Source organism: Corvus cornix, chromosome 2 (assembly GCF_000738735.6).
Source record: "Corvus cornix cornix isolate S_Up_H32 chromosome 2, ASM73873v5, whole genome shotgun sequence".
In the NCBI taxonomy this organism is placed as follows: Eukaryota; Metazoa; Chordata; class Aves; order Passeriformes; family Corvidae; genus Corvus; species Corvus cornix.
Window position 1 is genome coordinate 119,544,894 of NC_046333.1, and position 14,659 is coordinate 119,559,552.

At 37.4% G+C, this 14,659-nt stretch overlaps 1 protein-coding gene across 2 annotated transcripts in view; it reads right to left on the reverse strand.

Annotated features, from left to right (window-relative positions):
• Nucleotides 1-14,659, reverse strand: part of ARFGEF1 (ADP ribosylation factor guanine nucleotide exchange factor 1) — an 87,136-nt gene that overhangs the window by 12,892 nt on the left and 59,585 nt on the right. For both annotated transcript variants that reach the window (XM_039550110.1, XM_019289242.3), the window contains exons 21-31: nucleotides 11,417-11,575; nucleotides 10,925-11,075; nucleotides 7,429-7,519; nucleotides 6,357-6,397; nucleotides 6,099-6,268; nucleotides 5,322-5,473; nucleotides 4,988-5,160; nucleotides 3,854-4,014; nucleotides 3,093-3,223; nucleotides 2,109-2,238; nucleotides 20-155 (exon numbers count right to left, since the gene is read on the reverse strand). In XM_039550110.1, coding sequence (XP_039406044.1) covers nucleotides 20-155; nucleotides 2,109-2,238; nucleotides 3,093-3,223; nucleotides 3,854-4,014; nucleotides 4,988-5,160; nucleotides 5,322-5,473; nucleotides 6,099-6,268; nucleotides 6,357-6,397; nucleotides 7,429-7,519; nucleotides 10,925-11,075; nucleotides 11,417-11,575 — 1,495 coding nt within the window. The remainder of the gene's footprint in view (nucleotides 1-19; nucleotides 156-2,108; nucleotides 2,239-3,092; nucleotides 3,224-3,853; nucleotides 4,015-4,987; nucleotides 5,161-5,321; nucleotides 5,474-6,098; nucleotides 6,269-6,356; nucleotides 6,398-7,428; nucleotides 7,520-10,924; nucleotides 11,076-11,416; nucleotides 11,576-14,659) is intronic.

The window sequence follows — 14,659 nt, forward strand, 5'->3', positions numbered from 1 at the left end:
TAATTTGTACAGCTCCTACCTTGCTGCACACACCAGTAGAGCTGTGCAAATATATCATCCAAAAGAACATCACTAAGTACTTCTAAATACTGTGTAAATACATCACATATTGCATAAAGTGCATGGTTACAAGTAGTTGTCATCCATTCAGCTTTCTAGAAGTCAAAAAAAAGAGAAGAGTTACAACCTTAAGGTGAAACTTCAGTATACAGATATAGATAAACGTTTGTATTTATTCAATTTGCTTTACAGTGAAACGGAATTCATTTCTGTATCTCAAAACTTCAAAATTTGGAGCCTCAACTTCTGCTTTGCTAGCTAGCAGGTTTAAAAAGAACTACAGGAACAGACAAACAAACGACTGTCTAAGTGTCTAATCCTAGCTCAACAATTTAACACCAAGCTAAAGCTGTGTTTCTTTTAAGTGTTTTCCAGGGAATAAAAATTTACAGAGTAAGACATGTCCTATTACAAATAGCCAGACAAAGCCTCCCAAACAACTGACAGTTTTAATCTAACTTCTAATAATAATAATTTACACATTATTTACATTTTAAAGCCCATTTCTGTTCAGTTGTTTGTCAGAACAGTACCCAGTTCTGATTTGGCAAATCAAAACCCAGACTGCTGGTCAAAACAGCACAGTGCTGTTTTGGGTGGCTTTTGTTTGTTTGTTTGTGGGCTGGTTATGGGGTTTTTTGGTTTCTGTTCGGCTGAGGGGTTTTTTTTGGCCTTGTCATCAAAAAATTTTGAACTAACAGAACTTATTTCTTCTAATTGTGATTTCACTGCTGATTACAAGCCTCACTTTTCAGAGAGTGAAATATTATAGTTTATGACTTAAACATTTTCTTGAAGGACTTTTAAAACTGTATTACAAAAGCTGCAGAGAAGACTACCACACCCTGGATGGGGCCCTGTCTGAGGCCTTAAACTGCTCACTGATGAAGGTAAGATAAAATAACAGCCCAGGCCTGGGGACATTCACAAAGCACACGCTTAACGCCTCCAAGGGGGAGACCACAGCCCCAGGGCTATCAGCTGCCAGGCTCACACAGACCCCCTGCACCAAAGGGTGGGGGGAGGAGAGGCTTTGGGTGTCCTGGAAAAGCCTGTGGTCAGAGGCGCAGAGACTGCCCATCCTCCACTGTGCAGAGGAGCCCAGCTGAGGGCTCCTCACCGGGGGGGGGAGAAGCTTATCCACAGCAGAAGGGGGTGACATGGCCCATCACAGGGGCCCCCTCTCAAAGGGGTGCCCAGACCCTGCCCCAGAGCACCAGAGGTGATGCAACAGACCCTCAGTGTTGCAGGGGACAGTGTCAAGCTGGCCCCTGCAAGGGGAGACACGTGGGCGTTCCCACCTGGCCCAAAGTGTGCATTAATCCACGGGATTCTGCACCCTCTGGCGTGTGGCACCGTGTGGCAGCATGGCCACGGCGGCGATGGGGGACCCTCACCACCAGCAGAGCAGATGGAGGGGAGCAACGAGACGTCATTGGGACCCTCGGATGGGTGATATGGTTCCACCTAAGCCCTGTCACCTCTCCCAATTCCCATGCACACTTCTTTTTCTATTTCTTTCTTTCTTTTCTCTTCTCTTTGCCTCTCTCCTATTAAATAAAATACATCAATTTTTTTATGTATCAAAACATTTAATCTCGTTTGGTTTTAATCTCATTTCTGGGAATATTTTTGAACCTTCTAAGTTCTTTCCGGTTTATGCACAGAGACTTAGCTTGCTTTGCTTTTCTGGGTTTAAACCAGATCATAACATCACTCAGGTGAGCATGTTGTGTATCTCAGATTCCAAACATCACATGTAAAAGCTACAGTTCTTCTTATAAACCCTAGATACATTGCATTTTATGCTATTCTTCTGTTGTTCCTAGTGTAAACTAGTAGGCCTTTTACATACATGGTTTTAAAAAATTAAAAAAGGGATAACACCTGCCAACAGAATGCCATTAAAACAAAACAAGGATACTAGAAGCACAGGTCTACTGTCCAAAATTTGAGGTTTACCCTACATTACTTGACAAACCTATATTACAGGTTTTCTACTGTAAATCTATTTCTCATGTAAATTATCTTCCTCCACTTTTTTTCACCTCAGTCTGCTGTTCTGGCAGTTTCATGTTGTCAAATATCCTGAAGACAATCCGAAACAAATCCTGCCACCAGTGTTTTTCATAAGTATGGCCATATGTCTTCATTATTTCAAACATTACTGTTAAGCCCCTGAAAAGAAGAGAGAACAACTTTTACCAATAGTTACAGAAAGACATGAACGAGACCAAGTAAGTACAACTACAGCAGCAATAACTAACTCAAATACCATCGAGAACATTATACGTGCACATGAGTACACAAAAAATAAGTAGAAAATCAGCTTGTAAAAAAAGCACTTTATAGACACAGGCAATAGCCAAAAAATATTTTTGAGAAGTGGGGTAATTTAAAATTAAAATAATAAACCAACTTCTTTACCAAGGGCCACAAAAATTAATAAACAAATATTTCCAGTTAAAAAATATGAAGGTTTAGAAACAACTACTAACCCTCACCAGCTATAAAGGGAGTCCAGATGCACAGCCTGAATGCCAACATGTAAATGTGAAGTTATTTGTACACTACCCCTCATATTTCACATCAGAACTGCAACTGAATACACTTTACAAGGGAAAATCACATTCCAGGAAATTAAGCAAGTTTTACAAGAGATTAGAGTACACCTTTGCTTTTTTAACCATTTCTGCAATCCTCAACCACTTAATGAATCATGCTATAAAACCCCAGGGTAAGTTTTAAAATCCTCAGGGTAAGCAGGGTGGGCTAGACACAGAATGCAATAACAGCTACATAACTTTGTTATTTATTGTAACAGAAAACAAAAATTTCAAATGTACAGAACACAGACTTCATTTTTGTATTCCAGTGTCTATTTAAAAGGTGTTTGTTGTTTCCACAGTGGTATCACCCAAATTACATATTTAAGTCATTTTACAGTGATTACATTTATCAAGAGGTATTTCTATAATTAAGAAGTGTAAAGTAAGTCTTTTAAAATTTGAATTACAAATACTGATTGTTACCTGGTTCTTACATCTAATTTGCATCTATTGATGATACAGGACAACTCAAAGAGAATTGGGAACCATCCTCGTACCCACACTCTGTCTTCAGGAGCTACATTCATATCATCACTTGTGTATTCCTTGAATGCCTTTAGAAGGAAACACAGAGTTACACAGTCATAGAAGTTAGATCTTCAAAATAAAACACAGTTTGGACTGTAAACAATGATCTCTCCTGCAACAGTATCATCCCTGATACCTCAGATGAGTTGGCAGTCAAAACTGTAACACTGAGAAAGTGTTTTTCAAAGTAACGCTTAGTATATTATGAAGAATAAACTTAAAAAAAACAAACAAGCTTATACATTCAAGCACCAGTTTTTGCTTGCAGTTCAGTGTGAGTCTCTTGCTCTCATTTTTATAGAGACAGCTCTGAAAGTGAGGATCTAACCATAACATTTTGAGGATATCAAGCATTTTTGGCTACGCCATTATCCATTTCTTCACATTTCTCGGTAGAGAGCAGATCCTGAGATATGCTGATTTCCAGCAGCTCTCAGGAATACTAGTCACCAGCTGAACGGGGTGGATAGGAATTGGCAAAGGGGAATAAAAGGAGAAAAAAAAAATCGCTGATACTTTCAAAGCCTGTGGCATTTTATACTCCTATTGTTTCCGAATAAAGTACATTTCTCATTAATCCATGAAACTTGAAGGGAAGACAATAAGTTTAGCATAATTTTTTTTTTTTTAATAAAAGCACTTAACACAGACTATACCTGAGGTCTGTCAGACACGTATTTTGCACAGTGGCGAATGAGGCGGATCGCTTCCATACTGGTATCTGGAAATGCTGCATTGCAGGCAAATTCAGACAAGCACTTGACTGCATCCTGGAAAGAATCTATGGTTGCTGGGAAGTGTTTTTCAAACACGATTGCTGAGAGAAAAGTGTGAAAAGGAGAAAAAAAAGTGTCATGCTTTAAAATCTATTAATTCTAATATGAACTGTCTGTAACAGAAGTCATGAGAAGCTGGTTCATTGACCGGTGCTGTCAAATGTCTGAGTAGTAATAAAAACTAAAGAAAAAAAAAAGGAATACAAAAAAAAAAGCACCCAGAGGGCATTTCATTTTGACAGTGAGTGTTTAAAGTAAATTAGAGTAGCATCTAGACTAAAGCAGGTAAATGTAACAGTTAAGCAAGACTAGAGCAATAGGCTTACTGTTTAACACTAGTCTGTGTCACCAGAGCTTAAGAGGGATGCATGAAGCATGGAATTACATCTACTGATGGACCTCCTCCTCAGCAACATGTTGCCTTGTTTTTAAATAGCTACTTTTGAAGAAAAAAAAAGTCCTTCATCGATGCTGAAATAGTTTTATAAACTTGCAGAGGTTCAGACAGAATAAAGAAATCCCTTAAAACCTAGGATCTAGATTAGAATAGAGAGAGAGAGAGAAAAAAAAATTATCATAGTGCCCCCTAGCTCAGCACTTTCTCCTAAACAGGCCTTACACAAGCACAGTTCAGAAACACAGAAAAAGATAGGCAAACAACGTATTAGTAAAATGGCTAAATTTTTATTTTTCCTAGGGGAAACCCCGGAATACTTCACTTAAACAAAAATGTACACATTAAATAGAATTACTTAAGGCCTGACTTGTTTTACTACAGAATGCTACAAAGAGATAAGTTTTGCCAAAAGGCATGAAGAAAGCCAGTTAACTCTAATCTTATTGAAAGACTTCTGTAAGTATTTTCTCAGAAGAATGATTGGAAAGTGTAAATCATTGGTTCCAAGACATGCAGCGGGCTCTACTATGCAGGCTGTGGAGTCCACACACAAACAAAGCTTCTTGGGCTCTTGAAGTGACACACTTGCATGACGTCTGAATATCGTCCATACTCACTGACAATGTGTCCTGTAGTCTGGAATGCCAGTTCCACTATACTTTCATCCTGATCTGAAGCTGCCAGATGGAACACTGAAAAAATGTTTTTCCAGCCAGAACGAATGTTAGCAGCCTGGGAATTCACCATCTGTGCAATACACCGTACAACCATGTCTCGAATAGTAGGAGACCTAAATTAGGATAACAAACAGTAATTTTTAAAATTAAATTACATAATCAATTAGAATAGTACAATTCTCTAACGACTGATTTTACAAAGGCTATTTGAAACATTAATTGCAAAAGTTGATGCTTGTGATCCCAGGCAGTTCAGTTAATTCTATGTGATTACCTGTTCCTCTTCATGATATGTTCAAATGGTCTTAGGAAGTCCTTCTGGAATCGGAAATTAGCAAGTTCACCTTTTTCCAAGAACTTCATTGACAATTGCCTTAATGAGTCTACTGCAAAAATAGCTACATCTTCATTGGGATTGCAGCCAACCTGAGAATGTAGAACAGAAATGCAGAGTAAGCTTGCATCAGAATTCTTATGGATTCAGCACAAGCTGCCTTTACAGTTGATAACAGAGAACTAAGCAGTACTGGAAAATTAATGAAATTAAACAGCAGTCAGTTCCAGAAACCACACTGTTTATGCAATTCAGTAATTCCTAACTACTTCCAGCTATCTTCTATGTTAAATAACCTGGCATTTAAAACCCCCTAAAAATAAGCAAGCTGTCCAAAAAAGACTTCAACAGCTGTATTAAAAATGTATGTCAAACATTCATTTGATAAACAGTCAATTTAGACTTGAAGACAACCTCTTAATCCAAGTGTCATGAAACACCCCCCAAAATTATAACACAAAACTAACAGCAGCCAGTTCTAGACTCAGGTTATGATAAATAACTTAATGTATACTTCTGTTTTTACATTTATTATACTGTGTACCTCTGCCTCCTCACAGGTCTTTCCAGCTTTACAGTTTTTGTTGGTTCAAGCTTACAGAAAAGGACATAAAAACCACTATGACTCAGATAAGCACATGCTTTTCCAATAAATCTCAAAATAAAATTAATGTGTACCAGTAACTGAAGGAGTATGCACTATAATCATGAACATACCTTATTAAAATGATCACCAATAACTTCCCAGATCCTAGACCACTGTAACCTTATCCGGCCCATGTTGTAATAAGAAATCTCTACTATCTTCTGCAGACTAAACATTCGAGGGTGGGTAGCAGACAGCAGCTCATCCATAGACACAGCACAAAGCCAGCGAACGAAATCCACTGTTAAATGACCACAGATTTTAATGCAGTGTTTTTCCAAGATTTAGTTTACAGGGGTGGGGAGGGGTAGGGAAGAGATAAAACCTACCAATAGCATTTCCATCCAACCTTGTAGATCCTGTAAATATTCTGTAAAGTGCAGTTAAAGACATTGTTAAAATTTCTTAAGAAAAGCATCTATTAAATGTATTCAAACTTCCTTGTCTTATTTTTCTTAACAATATATAGATAGCCTCTAATTACCTTTAGTTATTAAAAAACAATTAGTAATTGCAAAGACATACTGATAATACTGTCAGTTTTTATTATCCCTGATCCAAATACAGAAGTCAAACATCTCCAGAGTGCCTAATTTCCATTTGTCATGACAAGCAGATATTTGAAACACTTCCCATGTTTGCAGGGACACTGCAAACCTAAACACCTATTATGTGTTTGGCATCAAGCTTCTAGTGCACTTGATGTGATTTTACTGCAAGACAACTTTTCATTGAACCGACATTGATCTTGCTGCCTGTACTTCAACCACAACAATGTTTGTAAGCCTTCGAAATGATACCTCTTCATCAATTTTGACAACCATAAAAAAAATTGTATGTTCTGATTTCTTACATGCTGAGCAAGTAAGATCCATGAACACTTCTACTCTATGATATAAACAGGGAATGTTCATAATATGTATTCTGCCTAGCCAAATCCAGTTAAAATAAATGTGATTCATAGAAAGGAAGACTGGAATAATAACTTTGGTCATTTCAGAGAACATCTACATAACGTAGAGGAAAGCAGGGAGGCAGTAATAACATTTAGGAGAAAAAGGGTCTGACAAAAATCAGTACTAAGGCAAAATGAGATTTGCTATCTGTTACTATACACAGCAAATCAAGATTCAACAGACACTACAGCAGACTTCATTCTGCAAGTCTTCTGTAGTAATTTTATCAGTAAAAAAGCTTCTTGCCTAATCTTTGCTCTGCTCCTTCCTGCAAAAATATCTATGATCCTAAAAACACCCCCAAACTGAAAAGCACTTCTCTAGGTTAGTTTTTATGTATTTCTTCCTAATAAATTAATAAATTAGTAAGATCCTTTTCTTAGCACAGGATATTCAAATACTGCTTAAAAAACTTCAGGTGGCAACAACAGATTTAATACAGTACCTGTCTACAGCAACAACAACGCTTTGGGAGCTAGTTTCACCAATGGATTCCTGAATACTTGCTATCTGCTTCCAATCCACATTTCCACCAACTACAGCAAAAAAAAATTGAAAAATGGGTAAGAGAGAATACAGACTGGATTGGGGAGAAAGAAGAATAAAAGTTGTGCCACTACCAGTATAATTAAATATATTTTTAATTCACAAATAAGAGAAGCACATTATTTATTTCCCTTGCATGAGCTGGCCACCTCAGTGAACAGCTGCATGTTGGTGTAATCCTAATTATCTGGATTATAAATAAAACCCAGAAGAATCACCTTTTTTGCTCCATCTTTCAATGAATCTTTGGTAAACTTGCTACTTAAAATATATAACATATGATTGAGAATACAGCTTAGAGGAGAATTTTTCACGCTTAATTAGCATCAAGCGAGTAAATCCATCCCAAAAGATTTTGTTTATCATTCACAAAGAAGAGCTTCCACCAAAACTCCATCTTAAAGCTACATCTCAATTACAGCAAAATTATCACCCAAAATAGTGAGAAATATCTACAAATAAAAATAGCAATTATTTATTTTAGAGGCTGGAAACTGTAACCCACATCTGGGAAAGCTCATATGAAGAAACTGCTAACTTAGGCAGCGAGAAAAATTCTGAAATTTTTAGCAATCTCCAAACTCCCCTTGTACCACCATGAAAAAAAAAGAGCAGGATTCTTGCAACCACTCTGGGTAATTCCACATACCCTTTATTCAGGGCTTTTCTTTTTTCAGAAATACAGAGAAGAACAGGAGACTGAAAGAAGGCAAGCAGTTCTGTTCTCAGAGGTTTGCTGAGAGAAAAACTCCTCGTGTTTCAGCCTGCCTCAAAGTCTTGATGTGCTCCTTCCACATTTGGAGGTGGCTGGAGATGACTATCTGTCAAATCTATATAACCTGACCTATCTGAAGTACTTTTCTAAGGCATTTATAGAACGATTTTTCTGTACATACATATGTAACCTCATACTAATATTTCAGCAACTTATAACACCACTGGGTTTGATCAAGACTTCTCTTGTAAACACACAAGCTGCCAGTGTCAATTAGCTTGAATCTTGGTAACGAGTCAGCGAAGAAATTTATCAAATGAGCAGCAGAGTGTGAAGAGAATTTGAAGGGCTATTTCCAAGGAGTCAGAACCTTAACCAACTCTACCAGCTTACATAAGAATTCCTTATTATCGCAGGACTTGTAATTCAATGCCTGAAAACCTAAACAGACAGCAGACTTACACTCTAACAGTTGTGAAATCTTTTAGAATGAAACACAGGAGTCAGCTATGTAACTCTGCTTTATGAAAAAGGGATTCCTCAGATTCCCAGTGTCCAAAGAGGATTTCTGGTTACCTAGGAAGTACACTTCAGCTGTGACCTACTCATAGCAGAGGCTTTTGTCTTCCAACTTTGTGAACAGAAACTGAAGTAGAAGAAATGTGAATTTCACAATTACAGCTCCAAGTAAGGCAACATTCCTACCAAAGAAGCAATAGAACAGATGCTTGTGCATTTACTTTTACAACCCACATGCTTGTGATGTTTTGAATTTCCAAGTACAACAAAAAAAAGGGCCACAACAGTAAGATAATACAAGAGATGAAGACATTTGAATGCAGATGCCTGAAGAACCACACCTGAACCTTGCTGAGGCAGTAAATGAGCAAAGGAGCTTTTGGGTTTGGTTTTGCCAACTTTGTTATTTCAAAACCACATTAACTTCAGCAAGAAGAGTGAGTGCTGCTGCTTATCCACATCTGATTTTGCAAGCAGGTCTGAAAGATGGATTTTCTGTGTCACCAGACTGCAACTTCACTCTAAACAACTATTTTCCTGTAAAATGTGTGTCTGTATATATGGACATACGCACTATGTGTTCTTCACAGGAATCCAGGTTTATAGAAAGCTTGCTTGAAACCCATAGTTCCAATGCATACCTTCGAGTAATCATAGAAAATTAAACTTTCTGCAAAAAAGGATTTATGGAAAGAAGTGAAATAACTAGAACAGTTGAGAAAATGTTCTAACAGCCCTTTAGTGCATGAAAACCAAGTTAAGCATTTTCCTATAAGATTGAAGCAACATTATTTAAAAAAAAATAAGAAAATGGTGAAATTTCCATATGTGCACTGTAATAAGCATTCCAGAAATTCAATTCAGAGAGAAACATTTTATGTATTTGGGCATAAACTATTTTCCCTAGAGAAGTAACTGACAGCAGCAAAAGGTCTTTAGAAGCTGGATCTATACCAATTACTAGCAAGTATGATTTTGAGACACCTGAATACAGTTTACATTCTTGAGTTATTAGACCTTAAAACCTTTAAAGGCCAGTCACTGCAGTGTAGAGAAACTGCCAGCACTTGAAAGTAGCCAAGTTGCACAGGTCATCAGGGAACACTGAACTGAAGGATGCATATTGGCAGGGCAGGAAGAAGCTCAGTACATGAGAGTGTTGGCAGACTCATTGACTTCCAGGCCTAAGTTTTCCCTTCATCAACGCTTGGCAAGGTGAGGGGAGTACACAGAGGCAGGCCAAAGGGGAGCAGACAGGAAAAAAAAGGACTGACTATAGAAGAAGAACAACTGTCTGAGGAGAACACAAAGCTGGATGATTAGGACTAGTTTGGGGGCTAAGATCAGGGAAAATAGAAAAATTATCACTACTCAAAAAAAAAAAATTACGTGAAAAAATGAGGGGACAAAGCTTTTGTCTGGCTGTGGGTGAAGTTCAAACAGCAGGAGATACTGAGCACCGCACTACAACTGAAACTCTCTCATAGTCAAATAGACTTATATATTCACTTTGGCACTTCCAGTGTTTTCTAATACCCTGTACCTCAATATCTTTAACTGTGTTCCCATTTAAAACAGACAAATAAACAAAAGCCCCAACCTTCTAAAGATAATTTAAGGTAAGACTTAGGCTTTTCTAGGAAGATAAGAGACATCATCTCAGGTTTGGAGTATATCTTGGTGCTCAAGCCTAGAAAAGGCACTTACTCAGTAGCAAAGTAACCAAAATAGGAAAAAAATGGAATTTCAGAATTTAAGCTAAATTAATCTCCCACTTGGTTTGAATTCTGTGTATTTCTCACAAAGCTCCACAACAGATGCTTAACCTACACATACTGACTTGCTTGCTTGGTAAAATACTTGGCACACTAATGTTGCAATATTATTAAATCAGGTCATACCATCTGCAACCCATTCTTAGTTGGAAAGCTGTATTTTACTAGAAATGAATAATATATATAATCTTCTTACACTTCCCACCCTAGCAATAATAACAGAGCAAACTAAATATTCCAGAAATTGGAATCAGCCTACTCAAAGCCTAAGTTTTGTAAGGACTAATTTCTTGGTCTTTTGTCAGAACCTCACACAAAACACAGAACAAATTTAAATCTCTGAACAAAACCAGTTAAATGAAATACTTCTTATCTGCATTACTTACCCAGTCCCAGCCCCACAAATTCATCAGGTGCCTGATCTTTTGTTCCAGTAAAAGAACCTTCCCTGCCACGCACTGTCCCTGAGATGTAGCGAGGTTTTACTCCAGTTCCTATTAACTGTGCCAGTTCAAGTTGACTGATGCATTTCAGAATCTGTTCCAGAGAATAAAGAAGTTGTTTATCAACAAAAAGCAGCTTGAAATAGTAAAAAACAAGCTAAGATCTTTAGAAGAAAAGAATTCTAAACACTTGAGGTCAGACAATCTGTTCTGTCTAAAATGAGTATTAATTTAATTAGTACTGGATTCATCTCTCACAATTTTATTTCTCACTTGGACATGTTCTGCTACTTTAATTGGCTGCATAATGTATGCAACAAAAGTATAGACACGGCACTTACCTAACCCCACTGTATTTATGCACAAACAAGCACACTACTGTGTTTAAAATTAGTAAACATGCTTTCTTACAGTTTAAGTACAAATGACTTGTACCTCATGCCAGGAATTTCCTAAATAGTTTCCATCTGTATGAGCCACTGTGATGAGAGTTTTAATGGTGTCAATATTCTTCTGCTTCATTTCAGTAATACCAGAACTCACTGTAAGCAGTGTAAATCTTGCTAATGCTTGAACATAGGCATCTCTTTCAAGCTACAAATGGGAGGGAAAGAAACAAAAGTCTCATAAATGTTTTTGCCATTTGTTGTTCTTAGTAAAATCTCTGTGATTTCATCAATGATACCATTTACCTTTCTCTTCCTAGAACTGAATTTCCAAAGCACAGTGAAAATACTCATGTTCTTCACCAGGAAGAAGATATCTGTGGGGTGAAATCAGGTTCCTTCTATTCAGGAACATGAAGTGCTATATCTGACAGCATAGAACACATAGGCTGTGTTTAGGTTTCTGGTTTGGTCTTTTTGGGGAAATCAGGATGCTGTTTCAGAAGAAATGTTGCTACTTAGCTAAGCTTTCAATACTCTGGTACTCTACTCAGACCTACTCTGAAAATTCTGCCTTAGCAGACTCACTCAAGTTGTAGCATTTTTTGTCAACAAAATCTAAAAAATGTATCTGAAAGGTACGTTATGACAATTCCATGGAATTGCTCAAAACTTATTTGATTTAATCTGCATCATTTGAAGCACCTCAGAAGCTTCTGAAGCAAGTGTCATGGGTAAACAGCAAGTGACCATAATCTAGACAGATCTCATCAAAAAAATTCTACAGTTACCCAATTTTTATGTGTATGGTATCTAGAAACAACAAAGGAAACTCCTCAGATGTCACATGAACCAATTACAATGGTAAAAAGGGGATTACAGTTGAGCCCACAAGTGCATTTTATTCTCCTGTTATGTATAAACTGAAGGCCACGGAGTGAAATGGCTGTACACCAGATAAACAAATGGCAAATATGAAATATATTTAACTGTTTGTATATTTAGGGCTATTTTAAAATAAAAAAATAACTGAGCACAGAAAACAACCAAATAGAAAATATTAAAAAAAAATCCCAGAAAGAAGGGACAGATTGCCACTGAGCCACGGACCACATTCAAACTCAACCACTACTGCAGGGTATGCTGGCAAAGGCACAGAAAGTGATGTAGAAGCACAGAAAAATGGAAGTCTTAAAGAAAGTGTACAAAGCAATGAAACTTTGGAGCCTACAAACTGTGTATCTTCAGTAAAAACAAAACGTTTTCAGTCCTACTTATCCATACAGGTAGTCCCCCCTCCCGCCTTTTTCTCAGCCAGCAAAGTAGACAATGTGTCCATCACCTAGAAAGTAAAATCTGATGATACAAGCAGATTAAGTACATCCTTTTGATGCGTATCTTGTCTCAAATGCTTAAAGACAAAAGTCAGACTGTGTGACAAGTGTAAGATTAAAAGCATAAATAATTAAAACCAGAAACTATAATTGAGGTTTTAGAGGTGAATATGAATAACTTAAACTATATTGTGTACTTCGGAAATTTTCTTAAAGGCAACCAGGTTCCTCCATTATCTCTCAAGGTGTGTAAACTAATGTTAATTCTTAATAGGCACCAATCTTAATTTCTATACTTTTACATGATGAAAACTGAAAACTTGCCATCACTGGTTAAGCACATGAGGAAAAACTTGATTCCAACAAAAAAGATCCTTAAATCAGCTCAAGTACAAATGTGCCAGTCTCCTTCAAACCACCAGAGCTATCTGGTGTCTGACATCAGATAATATCCCATCTAATCAAGATCTTGTGAATTGGAATCATCCTGTAATACTGAAATCACCAACAAATAGTACAAACAGTATAGTTTTTAACTACACCAACAAAACACAATTTCCATAGAAAACCAAGAAGGAATATTGCTTATAATGAAAATTCAAAAGCAACACTTCCCATTTTCTGCAATTTAAAACCTTTTATTTTGGGAACACCTCCAGTTCAATCATGTCCCAAGCCAATGGACAGGTACAACAGAGTCACAGGGATCTTAGAGCAAACACGTCCTTGCCCTCCCCATGCAAGGCTGACCACTGCAGGACTGAGAGCTAAACTCTGCAGCTGCTGAAACTGGTATTTGTACCAGTTCCACCTCTGCAGCTTAGAAACAAAAGTAACCAGAGTGTGAATTTCACTGAACATCTGCAGGCTCCAGGGAAGGCTTTGTTAATCAAATTTTTAAGTCTGTTCAGCTCAGGGACAGGTGGTGGTGCAGATATTAGGTGGAAAAACAGAGGAAGGAAACCTCACATGATCTCAACTGGGCTTTTTTAAGCAGCTGAATCACAGGTCCCGATGTGCCTTTCCACATTAGTGATAGGAAGTTATCTAACTTGCCAAATACAAGTGCAAGGGGGAAGGAAGGAAAGCATTCACTATTGTATCATAGTTCAACATTTTCTACTTAGTCTTATACAGTTGGTTTTGGGGTTGGTGTGTGTTTTCTTGTTTGGGTTGTTTGGTTGGTTTCTGTTTGGTTTCTTTTTTTCGTTTGTTTGTTTTTTAAAGTGTTTTCAATGTACACATGAAATAAAATGCCAAACACATGAATTTTGCCTGCCCCTCTCTTCAGCTATCCCTATAATGGACTTATGGCAGACCAGTACTCCATTTATTAACTAATAATCTACAATAACATAATTGTACCTTCCCTACCAATGGTTTTAAAATAGCAAAACCAAAGCCAAAAAAAGCCCAAGTTTAATCACCATTACCCTCTGGAACCTGAGAGTCTGGCATTCTTGGCGTTGCGCTTACTGCAAGATCCATTCATTCATTACATCAGGAACGCCATTTCCAGTGCCATAACCTTTTAACAAGGGTATCCATTTATAGGCATCTTGGATTAGTATAATCTCTCTGAAGTTGAGAACAATATTTCAAATACAGTTCACAGAGATACTATTTTACAGGACAGAGACACTAATTTTATAAAACAACACAACACATCTAAACGGCTTTGTAACAAAGCTAGAAATAAAATACTTTGACATAAAAGGAGTCAATTTCTAGGGAAACAAACATTTCAGTGCAGAGGCATGGAAGCACTTACCACAAAACACCAGGAAAAACTTTATAAAGGTCACCTCATTTACACTTCCAGTCTAATATCAGATGAAACTGCAATGTCAGAAGCAGGCAGCCTCCAGGTATTGAAGTGCACAGCTTCTGCAGCAAGGACTCTTAGAACCCCACTAACATTTTTGCTGGTACATAAATCAAAGTACTGTCTCAATCTT